Consider the following 15,603-nt stretch of genomic DNA (forward strand, 5'->3'; position numbering starts at 1 on the left):
CAGTTTTTGAAGGAACTCAGCTGGTAAGTTGTTCCAAACAACTTGGAGATCTAACCCCAGATCTTCTGTGGATGTAGGCATCCTCACATCCTTCTGTCTCTTCATGTAATCCCAGACACACTCGATGATGTTGAGATCAGGGCTCTGTGGGGGCCATACCATCACTTCCAAGACTTCTTGATCTTCTTTACGCTGAAGATAGTTCTTAATGACTTTGGCTGTATGTTTGGGGTCATTGTCCTGCTGCAGAATAAATTTGGGGCCAATCATACGCCTCCCTGATGGTATTGTATGATGGACAAGTATCTGCCTGTATTTCTCAGCATTGAGAACACCATTAATCCTGACCAAATCTCCAACTCCATTTGCAGAAATGCAGCCCCAAACGTTCAAGGAACCTCCACCATGCTTCACTGTTGCCTGCAGACACTCATTACTGTACCACTCTCCAGCCCTTCGACGAACAAACTGCCTTCTACTACAGTTCCTATGTTTTCGTGCATACTTGAGCGCTGCTGCCTCGCAGTTAGGAGGCCTGGGTTCGCATCCCAGGTCCTCCCTGCGTGGAGTTTGCATGTTCTCCCCGTGTCTGCGTGGGTTTCCTCCGGGCGCTCCGGTTTCCTCCCACAGTCCAAAGACATGCAGGTTAGGTGGATTGGCAATTCTAAATTGGCCCTAGTGTGTGCTTGGTGTGTGGGTGTGTTTGTGTGTGTCCTGCGGTGGGTTGGCACCCTACCCGGGATTGGTTCCTGCCTTGTGCCCTGTGTTGGCTGGGATTGGCTCCAGCAGACCCCCGTGACCGTGTGAACGGATTAAGCGGGTTGGAAAATGGACGGATGGATATATATATATATATATATATATATATATATATATATATATATACACACATACTGCCTGGCCAATAAAAAAGTCGCCACCAAAAAAAAATAATATTTCGTTGGACCGCCTTTAGCTTTGATTACGGCATGCATTCGCTGTGGCATTGTTTCGATAAGCTTCTGCAATGTCACAAGATTTAGTTCCATCCAGTGTTGCATTCATTTTTCACCAAGATCTTGCATGATGGGTGCATCACTTCATCTGCCTCTCTTCTTACCCTGATGCGCCCATCACTCTGGAACAGGGTAAATCTGGACTCATCAGACCACATGACCTTCTTCCATTGCTCCAGAGTCCAATCTTTATGCTCCCTAGCAAATTGAAGCCTTTTTTTTCTGGTTTGCCTCACTGATTAGTGGTTTTCTTACGGCTACACAGCTGTTCAGTCCCAATCCCTTGAGTTCCCTTCGCATTGTGCGTGTGGAAATGCTCTTACTTTCACTATTAAACATAGACCTGAGTTCTACTGTTGTTTTTCTTCGATTTGATTTCACCAAACGTTTAAGTGATCGCCGATCACGATCATTCAGGATTTTTTTCCGGCCACATTTCTTCCTCGAAGACGATGGGTCCCTACTATCCTTCCAGTTTTTAATAATGCGTTGGACAGTTCTTAACCCAATTTTAGTAGTTTCTGTAATCTCCTTAGATGTTTTCTCTGCTTGATGCATGCCAATGATTTGACCCTTCTCAAACAGACTAACATCTTTTCCATGACCACAAGATGTGTCTTTCGACATGGTTGTTTAAGAAATGAGAAAAAACTCATTGCACTAGTTGGGGTTAAATAACTTGTTGCCAGCTGAAAGATAATCGCCCATGCAGTAATTATCCAATAGGAGGCTCGTACCTATTTGCTTAGTTAAATCCAGGTGGCGACTTTTTTTTTGGCCAGGCAGTGTACATACTCAGCAGCATCAGTGGAGACAATGAACCTCCGGAGGGTCCAGAGTCAAATCTGAAGTCAAATTAAGTTGGAGAATGTTATGGTACATTCCGAATACCTCAGTAGTTATGCGAACGGGAACGGCTGATGGAGCACAAAAGACTGGAATTGTTCAGCAACATTAATGCACCGAGATAGATAGAAATAAAAGATGATACTTTGCAGTTCTGCCTTACATTAATCCTCACATATCATATTTAACATGTTAGCATACACTGTTCAACTACTATAAAGCGCTACATAGTAGAGCCGTCACATTAGCCAAAACACATAGTTCAAATGTACAAATTCAAAATGAGTAGATATTTGGATCTAATCAAACTTAGGCTAACAATTGTGAGTGTTACATAAACATTTTTTATACTTTACTTTTATGGTAACTGACGCACTAGCAGCCACAACAAGAAGCACCAAAAGCAAAAAACATACTACCAAGACTCAGGCAGAGGTTATTTAAATATAAGAGCCATTAAAATCTCCTATAAAAGGGAAGCATTTGCACTGCCTTCTTGTGGCAAAGTCTTAAACCGCTCAGCCTGTTGGACGTGAAAGCACTGTCCTGCACCCCATACACTTAACTCTTCCTACAGAGGTGTCCTACATCCCATTCCACACAGCTGTCCTTGCACAGCAGGACATGTCACAATAACGTTTGTGGCACAGCACACCGGCCAAGTGCTATAAAAAGAACTTATGCCACATTGTAGTAAACACTTGATGTTTTGCAGAAGTGCAGCAAGTAAAAATATTATAATAATGTAAAGAAGTACAGCACTATCATGTGTGGCTCGTAAGGATTCAAGGTTCTTTTTGTGGCTGCTTTAATGGCTCACTGTCCTGAAAAGAATCAAGAGGTGTACGGGTCAGTTAGTAAGATAACAAAAAGGTGAGAATAGCAAGCAAAGTAAAAGGGGCAGGCAAGTCGAAGGAGGGCTTGTTTCATTGTTTTGGAGGAGTCCAATGGGCAGTGGCAGAGTACCGTTTATATTGCGCCATTCAGAACTAAAAAGCAGTTGGCACCTGTGCACTCACCTGGAAAAGCAGCACCTGTGTGAATCGTCACAATATCAAGTCAGGGTGAGCACAATCTGCTTTTTTTTTCCTTTCTCTTTTAGAGATGCAGTAATATTTTACTAAAGGTGGCTTGAATATTTTTAATTGAACACCATTGTTTTAGGCATTATGTATCAAACCATCACTTTTGTAAGACAGAGATGAATTTTGGGACACGGCCTATTGGCGGACACTGACGAGGCTTTTTAACAAAGTAGTGGGATAAAGGAAGAAGAAGAGAAAGAAGAAAAAAAACAAAACAAGTGATGAAGGGGTGTGGTGGTATGTTTAACAAATGAACATAACAAGCTAACCATTCAAAATTACCAAAAGGCTGACCATGGAAGTGACACGCAAAAGCAGACCGGTAAAACACTGCAGCTTTGCACAGCACATCTGGAGTAACTCGATGCTAAAATGAACGCAGCTAAAACATTCATTCTTTCACAATCAAATGTCATTTTGTGCTTTTCAATAAGACTGGTTTTTAAATAAATTTGAATGATATTTGAATCGCGACGTTGGACCTGACTGCCCTACAATGTGGCCTGAAAAAAGCACAGAAAATGAGCGGCAAAGTATAACACTTCACTGTGATGATCACAATGGAGAGAGCATCAGTAATTCAAGACGTGTATTGTTTGAGAGTAAAAATAAAAATCATTAAATAAATAAATGCCTCTGAACCTGGTGATTTGAGTTTTGATGATGCAGCATTGTCTGTAAGATGGCAAAGGTGAAAACAATTTGGGATGCTGGATACCTGTGATATGACAAAGACCTTATTATAACATTGCTTGGTGTAGATCACTGCAATTGAAGAGTTTTACGATTTTTCTTGTTTTACCAAATGTTACCTACCTCTGAATAGCCTTTCTGTCCTCTGTGGTTGCACTGTCAGCAATAAGGACATGTTTACAAATTAATAATCGCATAACATGTACGGTACAAGCAAGTCAAAAATGTAAAATTTGAACATTTTTTAAAAATGATTTTAAATGTGAAATGTTTCATCAGCATTGAATGTATTCAGGGTAAGTATTCCAAAATATATGTAATGTGATCTTGAAAACTGAATTTAGAAAAAAATATATATTTTCCTAGTTTGCTAATGGCAGATCAATAAGAAAATAAATATATTGTAGTAAAGAAAATGATGCTTGAATTCTTATGAATAATTTCCCTTGTTGCTGCTCCTTCTTAGGTCGTTAGTTATACAGTTTAAAAAAAAAAAAAAACAGAATTAATCAATAATTAAAAGGCTGGACAGGACTTGCGTGGCATTAGTAAAAATTGTAGTGGTGAAGGACAAAGCAGGATGCTTAGGGTGACAATTGGGCAAAAAAAAAAAAAAAATTTTAACAAAAATCAGATAAAACAAATGAAAATCAAGCACTTTAATTTGTCTTTTAACAACAAACAGTCCTCTTTTTAGGATGTTCGCAAAAGTGAATAATTGGGTTGTTGAAGCGTATGTAACCACGTTAAGTGATACCTGACCAGAAAAGTAGGGGACAAAAATTCAAAGAACAGGGCTTCTTACATGTCTTCTGGATAAATGCAGAACTGCACAACATAAAAATATCCATTAACTCATTATTGTTGTTATTTTAATGTGTAGCGGATGGCCGGGACCTTTGCCCGGCCGGGAAGCCCCACATTGGAAGGACCGTTGGAGGAAGAGTGGTCAGGACAATACCTTCCCCAGAGCGCTAGGTGGAAGCCCACCTGGATTGCAACTGTGCCTCGAACTCCCGCAGGGCTCCATGGAAGTTGGAGTTGAACACAGCCCTGTTGGGATCCATGGGCGCCGCCAGGGGGTGCTGCAGCTGTTGCTGAGCCCTTGACTGCAGCTCTTCTGCCACACCCGGAAGTGCTGCCGGAAGTAGGGCAATGAGCACCTGGAGCACTTCCGGGTGCCATATAAAAGGAGCCAGCTGACACTACTTGGGGAGCGAGAGTCGAGACGAGGGAGACGAAGCCTGCCTGGAGGAGAAGGAGAAGAGAAAGAGAAGAGGAAGGGAGAGCTGTGCTGTGATTTTGGGGGAAGCGGGAAAACATTTCCCACAAGGAAAGGAAAAGGACAGTGCTTTGAAGTTGTGCCTCCTGCGTCAGTCTGTGTCAGGTTGGGACGGTTGGAGTGTCCTCTATTGGCCACAACTGCTAATAAAAAGACACCTGCAAGTTTGAAAAAGTTTCCATTTTGCTTATGTATAAAAAATTTTTTTAGACAGAGTGTCTTTCTTAACTTAAAGTTATGGCACCATAACTAATAAAATGCACCTGATTTTTTTTCATTTTTTTAAGGTTGCAGCTCATATTAAGAATCCATCTATTCATTTTCTAAACAAGTAAGAAATCTATTCCAATAAGCCTCTGGACCTGAACTATAATCCTTTTTGGAAAAAAGCCTATTGGAACTATTCTCAAACAAGCCATAAAGTCAAGACTTCTAGGCCTTATTCTGGACAGGGCACCAGTCATTAAGAATCCAACAAAGGTAAAGGCAAGGCCTATCGTAATGGACGGACAGAAAACTCATAACGACACTGAAAACATTAATATGCTTTAGCATTACACCATCAAATCTCATGCTCTGCTCTCCAGCTTGGAAGTATCTACCTCCATGCATTCAACTACTATATGAATATGCCATATGAAGAATAAATGTTCAAACTCGCAATTATGAACTGGACAATATATTAAAAAGGAACTTGGACTTCAGATGTTTCATACAAATCCAAATCTGAACTGCAATTTAACCTGTCAGAAGAAGTGTAAAAAAAATATAGGGATGAAGCACCCAACACTGGACCTGAACTACAACCTTTTTTAAAACGAGGCATATTAGAACTAGTCTCAAACAAACCATTAACTCAAGACTGCTAGGCATTCAATTAAGTTCTAAATCTTTATCTGAAACATTGCTAAAATGCGGGGCAGCATGGTGGCGCAGTGGTAGCGCTGCTGCTTTGCAGTTAGGACACCCAGGTTCGCTTCCTAGGTCCTCCCTGTGTGGAGTTTGCATGTTTTCCCTGTAATTGCATGGGTTTCCTCTGGGTGCTCCGGTTTCCTCCCACAGTCCAAACACATGCAGGTTAGGTGCATTGGTGATCCTAAATTGTCCCTAGTGTGTGCTTGGTGTGTGTGTGTGTGTGTGCCCTGCAGTGGGGTGGCGCCCTGCCCGAGGTTTGTTTCCTGCCTTGCGCCCTGTGTTGGCTGGGATTGGCTCCAGCAGACCCCCGTGACCCTGTGTTAGGTTATAGCAGGTTGGATGGATGAATGGATAGTTAAAATGCTGAAAGAAGCCATAATTTTACTTGTTGAAATCTTTGATATTTTGCATATTTTCACTGATATTAGTCCAAAGTGATAGCTATTGACTTAAACTTTTAATTTTTATTGATCTGAATCCTTTATCTTTTGCTTAATTTCTTTGGAATGTCCAAAAAATAACTTCATTTACTTGCCTGGAGAAGTTAGGATCAGAAGGAGCATCAGCCTGAGAAATGAAAATGATGTCAATGGTTCTGTGGTTATTGACGACTCACGTGATCACTGTTACCCTCTACACAATAGACTTCGAGCACAATACTAGTGCTTGCCATCTACAGAAATTTCAGATGACTTGTCCATCATAGGCTGCATTAATGATGGAGACAAGTCAGAGTACAGGAAAGTCATGGACTACTTTGTCTTATGGTGCAGAAAAAAATCACCTGCCGCTCATATCAGCAATACAAAAGAGCTGGTGGTGGACTTCCGACATGCCAAGGAGCTTCTGATACCCGTCACCATCCAGTGGCGCAGAGCTACAAGGACCTGGGGGTTCACATAAACAACAAACTGGACTCGTCTGACAAAACAGTGACGCTTGACAAGAAAATCCAGAGCAGATTGGACCTGCTAAAGAGACTCTTGTCATTTGCTGCTGGAAATGTTCTACCAGTCCATAGGAGGCAGTGTGGTGTTCTACACTGCAGTCTCCTGGGGAAGCAGACTAGCTCAAAAGAAACACAACACCTGAGCAAACTGATTATGAAAGCCTGCTCCATTATTGGGAAAACCCTGGACACACTGGAAGCTGTGCTGGGGTTTAAGAGGATGATGGTAAAACCGGATGCCATTGTAAAAAATCCCCTCCATCCCCTTCGGGGGGCACTCTCTTGGAGCTCTTTTAGCCACAGGCTCATTCCACCACAAAGTGCCTTCAGGGGTCTTTTCTGCCCAATTCTATGTGGCAATTCAATGCTTCCACCCAATGTACTTGTTTAATCTATTTTTTTTTATTTATTTATTTACTTATCAATTGCTGATTCATTTTCTGTATTATCTGTGCTGTAAGTCTGTATCCTTGTTTTTTTAAGTTTTTGCAGCTGCGTGCATCAGAATTTCCCCATGGGATTAATAAAAGTTTTATTTATTTTAATTTAATCTAATCTAAATCTATGTGAAGAACGGTCTTTTTAAGTTGGATGTATGTTGCACACGGAATAGGAGAGCAAATAAGAAAGAAGAACAAGAGACAGAAGACTGTCATGCAGAATTCTCAAAGAAACTGGTTAAGACCACCGTGGACTGAACAAAAATCCAAAGCAGTTCTAAACTCAGACTCATTTTCACCATCATCCATATTTCTAACATGAGTATCTTTCAACAAGATTTCTTTTCAAATACATTTAAGACTCTGTCAGTTTTACTGCATTTTATTAAATTTACTTTATAGTAGTACAGATATTTGATTGGTTGAAAATACATTCGTAAGAGCACCTAGCGTAGGTGATCGCCATATTCTCACAGGGGTTAGAAGCTGAGAAGAGTACTTTCAACACAAAGCTGCATGGTGAGTGGGCACCTGCTTTGGTGATTGGCACAGGTGTGGCTCAGGTTGCCTAAAGGCAACCATTTGGTCTGCTTGTGCTGATCTATTAAGTCTTATTGCTTAACGCAGCTATCCACATGCAGGAAAAGCTATACATGTGGAGCAAAGTAGAAGTACACTTCCATAATAAAGCAACAATATACTGCAAACATAATGGCCAAGTGAAAAGAGAGGAAAACTGTAAAATATCCATGAATTGAACATGTAAATCTCTTACCTCTCCTAGATGCTTGGCATTGGTCTGCCGTGCTGGCTGATGAGAACAGTGATGTGTCTGTTGCAGCTTTACTTGCAGCTGGTTTATTTTTTGCTCCTTCTGATATAACTGAGTAGTGAGACTAACGTGATTTTGAAGAAGTTGAGTCTCGCTGGACTTCAAAGCTTCATAGCGTGCACTCAGTTCATTATACAACTAAAATGACAAAACAAAAAACAACAATTACTTGAAGTGTAATTGGATATATAAGTAAAATGGCTCTTATTTTCCAAAAATGAAGTTTTATTTGTTATCTCATAAACTGGCCACTAATCACTACTTTTGTGGGTTTTCTTTTTCTTCTGGAATTCGATGGTAGTGCTATGCCCCCCTGGGCTAAGTATGCTGTAGCCACTTGCTGTGTTGAGAGTATATCCTGTTAATGGACTGTATAATGTCAAGACAGGGGTGGGAGGTCTTTTAGCCTTGGAACCCCCACAGGTTTATTTACTATTATTATTTTATTAATAATAGGTTTATTAACAGCACAGGCAAATAAAGTTACTTGATCAGGGTCACATAGTGTCAGCAGCAAGATTTGAACCCACAACCTTAGGGATTGACGTCCAAAGCCTTAACCGCTATGCCACACTGCCTGCCTGGATTTCCTTCACCATCCTGGCAACTGAAGTTTTTATGTTGCTCTCCTCCCTGGCTATCTGTCCACATTTTTTCTTATTAACCTGGACACTTTGAATCTCTACTATATCTTCTTCTTTTTCTACTATATAACCTTATATAAATAACTGTTCACTTTTCATTTTGTAACACTCTGACACTTAATATTGTAAAGTACTTTGAAAATCTTTTATGCAAGAAAATGCGCTATATAAAATGTTGTAATTACTGAAAAGCAGTTGCAGTTGTTCTGTTGTTACGTAAATGTGTAATGAAGTTAAGTTTTCCAAATAGCAAATGGGATGTGAGGCCTCCAAAAGGCTTCACTGGCCAAGCAAAGCATTAATTTCGCTGCCTATCTGCAAAAGGCTTCTCTCCAAATGGCTTAATCCCAGCTTCAAAAACTTACTTCAGGCTTTCAAGGCCCAAAATGGAAATAATACTCAAAATTAAACGTAAATGCTGCAAAAATACAACAAAAGTCACACAAGTGGAGGGATGACCTTACACAACTTTTGTTTTACTATACCACAGTTAAAATATTACAACAAAGTTTCAGAAAGAGCTTTGTGTCAGCTTTGCTCAAATGAAAATTAAACTCTGTAGCAAGATTTTAATCCACATAGTAAGATGTAAAGTTGTTGTATAACATTGTGATACCTGGAATTGATATGTTTATTCTTTAAAAGTGCATACTTCCATAATTATGCACTCAATTACATTTAATAACTTGTTGTATGTAACATTAAATATGAGGGTAAATCAAAAATTCGAGTCAATTCGAAAATTACATGGTAATTGTAGCCGATACAAGCTGACGCAACACGACATGTTCCAACTGGCTTATGGGTATTTCAAAGAAGTTAGTGTAGTTGAAGCCAAAGTCAAAGGAACATGGATGCTCCGCTGCAGGATTGCTCAATTCTTGAACAGCGAGCCATAGTGAGGTTACTTAAGGTAGAGGGAGTGAAACCTGCTGAAATGTACCAAAGGATGTTGGATCAGTACGGAAGTGAAAACAGCATTACTTAATGAAAAGTTTATGAATGGGTAGAAAGGTTTAAAGCAGGAGGAACAAGTGTAACCGACGAGGCGCAATCTGATCGACCGTCAACATCGTGCACTGCACACAAGCCCACATCAACATGGCGAATGCCTTCATCGGTGAAGACCGGTGGATTACGTTGTTAGCTGTTGTTGCACATTTGGATATCAGCTATGGACCTGCACATGCCACAGTGCATGATGACTTGGGATACAATAAATTTTGCATTCGTTGGGCACCCAAACAGCTTACTGATCTGCACAACCCAACTTCCTTCAGTGAATTTCAGCAGGTTTCACTCCCTCTGCTCAAAGAAATCTCACTACAGCGCATTGTTCAGAAATGGTTCAATCCCACTGTAGAGTGTCCAAGTTCATTTGACTGTGGCTTCAACGAGACCAGCGATTTTCAACCTTTTTCATCTCATGGTGCACACAAACTAAAAAACATCAGACGTTTTGTACAAGATCATTACAATATTTATCAATCATCTAAAATTATGGATTGCAGACAACACTTGCAAACAGCTAAGGAGACAGAACTAAGAGTAAAACAAGTGGAATAAATTTTGAAGAACCACAAGCAAAAGCTTTTAGAACTGAAGAACATTCCAAAATAGAAGCCGTTTCTTTTGTGAGGTAGGAAAGTGTCCCCATGACACAAATTCAGATGAAAAGTTAATAAAAAGCAATAAAGAAGATCCAGCAGAAATCTTTCAGTTTAACAGTGAATCACATTCTTGAGGACATCAATGGAGATCAAGGGGGAAGTGCATTTAGGACTGAAGTCAGAAAGCACTTCTTTATGAAAAGGGTTGTGCGACTCTGAAGCAAACAATTGGAAGAGGAGAACAGGTATCCCGGCTGGGAAGAAGGATGGTTTCATACCTGGACGGGAATCCAGAGCAGAAGGAGAAATGGATTGGCCAGTGGGACAAGAAAATAACTTTGTGTCCGACTGGTATCAAATAATGGATGGACCAATGATACAATGATAGACAGGAATCGGGAGCGGTTCCATCCCCGATATGCCAGGTGGCAGTGGTCCTTGCATGGGATTCCAGTTGGGATGCTTGGGTGGGGTGTCGCTGGGGATCGATAGAGGGCGCTGTCAGGGAAGGACCTCCCTATGGCCCACAAGTCCTTCCAAGAAGACATGGCATGGCACCGGAAGCATTTCCAGGTTCAGCTTAAAAGGTAGCCCACTGCAACACATGGACGAGTCAGAGTCGGGAGTCAATGGGCAACACTTAAAAGGAGGATGGAAGGAGGAACGATTAGTTTATTTTTGTGTTATTCTGGCTAATCTTTGGAGAGGTGACTGTGGACAGTGCTTTCCCTTGAATAAATATTCTTCATTTGAACTCAAAAGCGTGCTGAGCATTACAGTGTCTGTGGATTAGGGCTCTCTGGCGGCCTCTACAGGTTACACTACCAAGGCAACCTTTAAGAAGAATCTGGAAGAGATATTGGGAGAGCTTAGCTATTACCTAAATAAAAGGGCTTGATGGACTGGATGGTCTCCTTTCATTTGTCAAATTTTTCATATTCTTAAAAAAAATAGATTTATTCAGGTACAAAGCAATGTTAATTCAAAAGACTAAACCACCATGATGCTGTATACACTTGATGATCCACATGGGGCTGCAGAACACATATTAAATATGTCAGCCTGCAGTTTGGAAAACTGATTGATCACAATTGACGAATAAATAAATCTGGAAAAGTGTGACTGCAATTTCTATGACACTTAAAACTTTAAGAAGTTTTGAATTCTATGTAACACTAATAATAATTATTTTCCTCCATTAAACTGATTCACACTTTCAAACACACTTAAAATAAATGTTACATTAAAGAAAGCTCTTGGCGTGAGAGTGATAAAAATATCAAAAGCATCAAAGAATTTACAAAATAATTTAAACAGAGATTCTGCAGTTTTTACCTTTTGATAAGACACAGTTTCTGCTGTGTGTGCTTCTTCTTGATTTTGTAGCACCTTTTGTGCATCAAGATTGAGGCTCTCCAGCTGCTGAATTAGTTCTGCCTGCTGAGCCGCATGCTGTGTGCTCTTCTGATACAGATTCTGAATTTCTTGCAACTCCTTCCTAAAAAAACATAAAGCCAAGCGTAGCACTGAGAGACACCAAACACGACTTCATGAGGAATTTTCATTAATCCATTAATGTTAAATTACTCTAATTCACAGACAGACCATATGGGACTACGAGAGTCAATTGCAATGAGCATACATTGATATATAATACATAATATGGATTGAGATGTTTTAACCAAAGCATTTACCATGTAGCAAGTATTAATTTATATAAGCTGTTTGTTAATAAAGTGATTTGAGGATGCCAAACTTAGACCACGGCCGCATTCTCTCATCTCAGTGCAACATTCAGAGTACAGAAATTATAAAGATAAAATAAATACTTAAGATTCTCTGCTGAGGAACAAATGTTGTGAAGAGGCTAAAACAGTATTCATTTAAGAGGCATCAAGGCCTCACTTCACATTACTTTAGTCAGGCGACAACGGTTGTGTGCTTCAGCAAATATGTTTGTTTTTTACATTATGTGTTAATAAGACTTGCAATATTTAAGCTTGTGTGTTGATATAGAAATATAGAGCTACATATATTAATATCACCTATATATACAAGTCCGATTCAGCTTTCTAGTGAATAGCATTTACAGTAATCCCTCCTCCATTGCGGGGGTTGCGTTCCAGAGCCACCCGCGAAATAAGAAAATCCGCGAAGTAGAAACCATATGTTTATATGGTTATTTTTATATTGTCATGCTTGGGTCACAGATTTGCGCAGAAACACAGGAGGTTGTAGAGAGACAGGAACGTTATTCAAACACTGCAAACAAACATTTGTCTCTTTTTCAAAAGTTTAAACTGTGCTCCATGACAAGACAGAGATGACAGTTCTGTCTCACAATTAAAAGAATGCAAACATATCTTCCTCTTCAAAGGAAACAGAGAGGAAAGCAAACAAATCAATAGGGCTGTTTGGCTTGCGGTACAAAGCTGTTGAAGGCGGCAGCTCACACCTCCTCCGTCAGAAGCAGGGAGAGAGAGAGAGAGAAAAACAAAGTCAAAAATCAATACGTGTTTGAGCTTTTAAGTATGCGAAGCACCGTGCAGCATACTTAAAAGCTGCACACAGAAGGTAGCAACGTGAAGATGATCTTTCAGCATTTTTAGACGAGCGTCTGTATCATCTAGGTGTGCGAAAAGCCCACCTGCTCACACCCCCTACGTCAGGATCACAGATAGTCAGCGCAAGAGAGAGAGAAAGAAAAGTAAGCTGGGTAGATTCTCAGCCATCTGCCAATAGCGTCCCTTGTATGAAATCAACTGGGCAAACCAACTGAGGAAGCATGTACCAGAAATTAAAAGACCCATTGTCCGCAGAAATCCGCGAACCAGCAAAAAATCTGCGATATATATTTAAATATGCTTACATATAAAATCCGCGATAGAGTGAAGCCGCGAAAGGTGAAGCGCGATATAGCGAGGGATCACTGTATACAGTTCCCTCCATAATGTTTGGGACAAAGACATATTTTTCCTTGATTTCCCCCTCCACATTTTAAAACGTCCAAATCAAACAATGATTACAGTGCACATTGTAAATGTTCATTAAAGGGATTTTCATACATTTCGGTCACATAATTTTTCTATATGGTCCTCCCATTTCGGTGGGAGGGACACCAGAAATTGCAGGGCTATTAAAGCCATCATAATTGTTGCATATTCCTCACATGCAAGGACTGTTTGAAGTCTGCGATTCACAGACATTACCAGGTGCTGACGATCTTCTCTGGTGATGCTCTGACAAGCCTCTCATGCAGCCATCTCCAGCTCCTGCTTGTTTTGGGGGGCTTGTCCCCTTAAGTTTTGTCTTTAACACATGGAAGACATGCTCAGTTGGATTTAAATCAGATGACTGGCTTGGCCATTCATCAATTTTCCAACTTTTAGCTTTGACAAACTTGTGTGTTGCCTCAGCAATATGTTTGGAAACGCCGTCCAGTGAGTTTGGAGGCTTTTACTGGAACTTGAGCAGATCAGATGTTTCCATACCACTCAGAATTCATCATGCCATTGCCATCAGCAGTTCATTAATGAAGAGAAGTGTGCCAGGACCTGTGGCAGCCATACACGCCCAAGCCATAACACGTCTGCTTTGGATCTTGGGTAGTTCCTTCTTGTCTCCACACTTTGTTCTTACCATCACTATGATGCAGGTTCATCTTTGTCTCATTTATCCACAACACCTTTTTCCAGACTTCTGCAGGCTCTTTGATGTCCTTTTAAGACAAACTATAATCTGGCCATCCTGTTCTTATGGCTCACTAGTGGTTTCCATCTTGCAGTATTCGCTCTATGGTTCTGTTCATGAAGTCTTCTGCTGATAGTTGCCTCTAACACGTCCACATCTGCCTCCTGAAGACTGTTTCTGATCTGTCGGACAGGCGTTTGTTGCTTTTTCTTAACTATAGTGAGGATTCTTCTGTCATCAGCAGTGGAGGACTTCCTTGGCCTAACTTTGCGATTACTGAACTCACTAGTACAGTGGAACCTCGGTTTGCGAGCATAATTCGTTCTGGAAACGTGCTCGCAGTCCAAAGCACTCGTATATCAAAGTGAATTTCCCCATAAGAAATAATGGAAACTCAGATGATTTGTTCCACAACCCAAAACTATTCATATAAAAATGATTAATACAAAATATAAAGTAAAAATACATAAAACAAATTAACTTGCACTTTACCTTTGAAAAGAATCATGGCTGGTGTGAGTGAGTTTCTAAACTCTTGTGGGACTGCACCCAATGGGATGACACGCGGAAGAGCGTCCCAAAGCAATCGCAGTCTCCCAGTGCTGTAGCAGTTCTCCGTAAAAGCGAATCCAAAAAGATCGCGGACATGCTATAAGCGCCTGCCGTCAATGGGTGATACAAGGAACAAGGAACATTATAAATGTGCAGGGCCCTGCCTGACTGCTGTGTCTGTGTATAAATAACCGCACTGTTGCTGTTTCAAGCTGAATAAAGCTTGTGTTGCTAAAGTACTAAGACTCAGCTTCGTGTTTTAGGGTGCAAGACGGGGACTCGCATGTCACAGACACACGAGCACAAATATACACACACACACACACACACACAAGCGCGCATGTCCACACACGCGCGCGCACACAGTCACAATGCTAATGCTGTAGTAAATACTATACACTCGTTGACTATATGAGTGAGGCAGGCAGACTCAGACGGAGAATAGGAGACGATTGCCCACAATCCCGCAGTGAGAGAGAGAGAAGAACCATCAGCTCAGTTGTGATCACATGGCGCTCAGCATCAAAACTACTCGCACTGCAAGACCTCGCTCGTTTATCAAGTGAAAATTTATTAAAAATTTTTGCTCGTCTTGCAAAACACTCGTAAACCAAGTTACTCGCAAACCGAGGTTCCACTGTACATTCTTTCTTGTTAATGATTAATGATATTCCAGACCAGGGTTGGTCAACTCTCATTATGGAGAGCCACCATGGCTACAGGTTTTCATCCTAACCATTTTCTTAATAAGTGACTACTAATTTTGCTATTAATTAACTTTAATTTAATTTGCTATTCAAGGCTCAGACCCTTTAAATCAGGGATTAGTAACATCAGTCCTGGAGGGCCACAGTGGCTTCAGGTTTTTGTACCAACCCAATTGCATCATGAGAAATTATTAATTGCTGATGAAGCACTTGTTTCATTTTAGTTGTTTTGCTTGTTAAGTTTTTGAACCCTTAATTGCTTATTTTAGTCTTAAACAGCTGTATTCATTGTTTAACTGCCCCTTATTAGCAATAACATGCAAATGACAAAGGAACCAGCAGTTCACCATCTAGCTGGTCTCC

General features: G+C 40.6%; 1 protein-coding gene across 1 annotated transcript in view; it reads right to left on the minus strand.

The window, feature by feature from the left end:
- The window catches only part of cntln (centlein, centrosomal protein), a 515,615-nt gene that overhangs the window by 370,018 nt on the left and 129,994 nt on the right, over positions 1-15,603 (minus strand). The window contains exons 8-9 of the mRNA XM_028805853.2: positions 11,627-11,789; positions 7,981-8,175 (exon numbers count right to left, since the gene is read on the minus strand). Coding sequence (XP_028661686.1) covers positions 7,981-8,175; positions 11,627-11,789 — 358 coding nt within the window. The remainder of the gene's footprint in view (positions 1-7,980; positions 8,176-11,626; positions 11,790-15,603) is intronic.

The sequence above is a fragment of the Erpetoichthys calabaricus genome, chromosome 7, assembly GCF_900747795.2.
Source record: "Erpetoichthys calabaricus chromosome 7, fErpCal1.3, whole genome shotgun sequence".
Taxonomy (NCBI): Eukaryota; Metazoa; Chordata; class Cladistia; order Polypteriformes; family Polypteridae; genus Erpetoichthys; species Erpetoichthys calabaricus.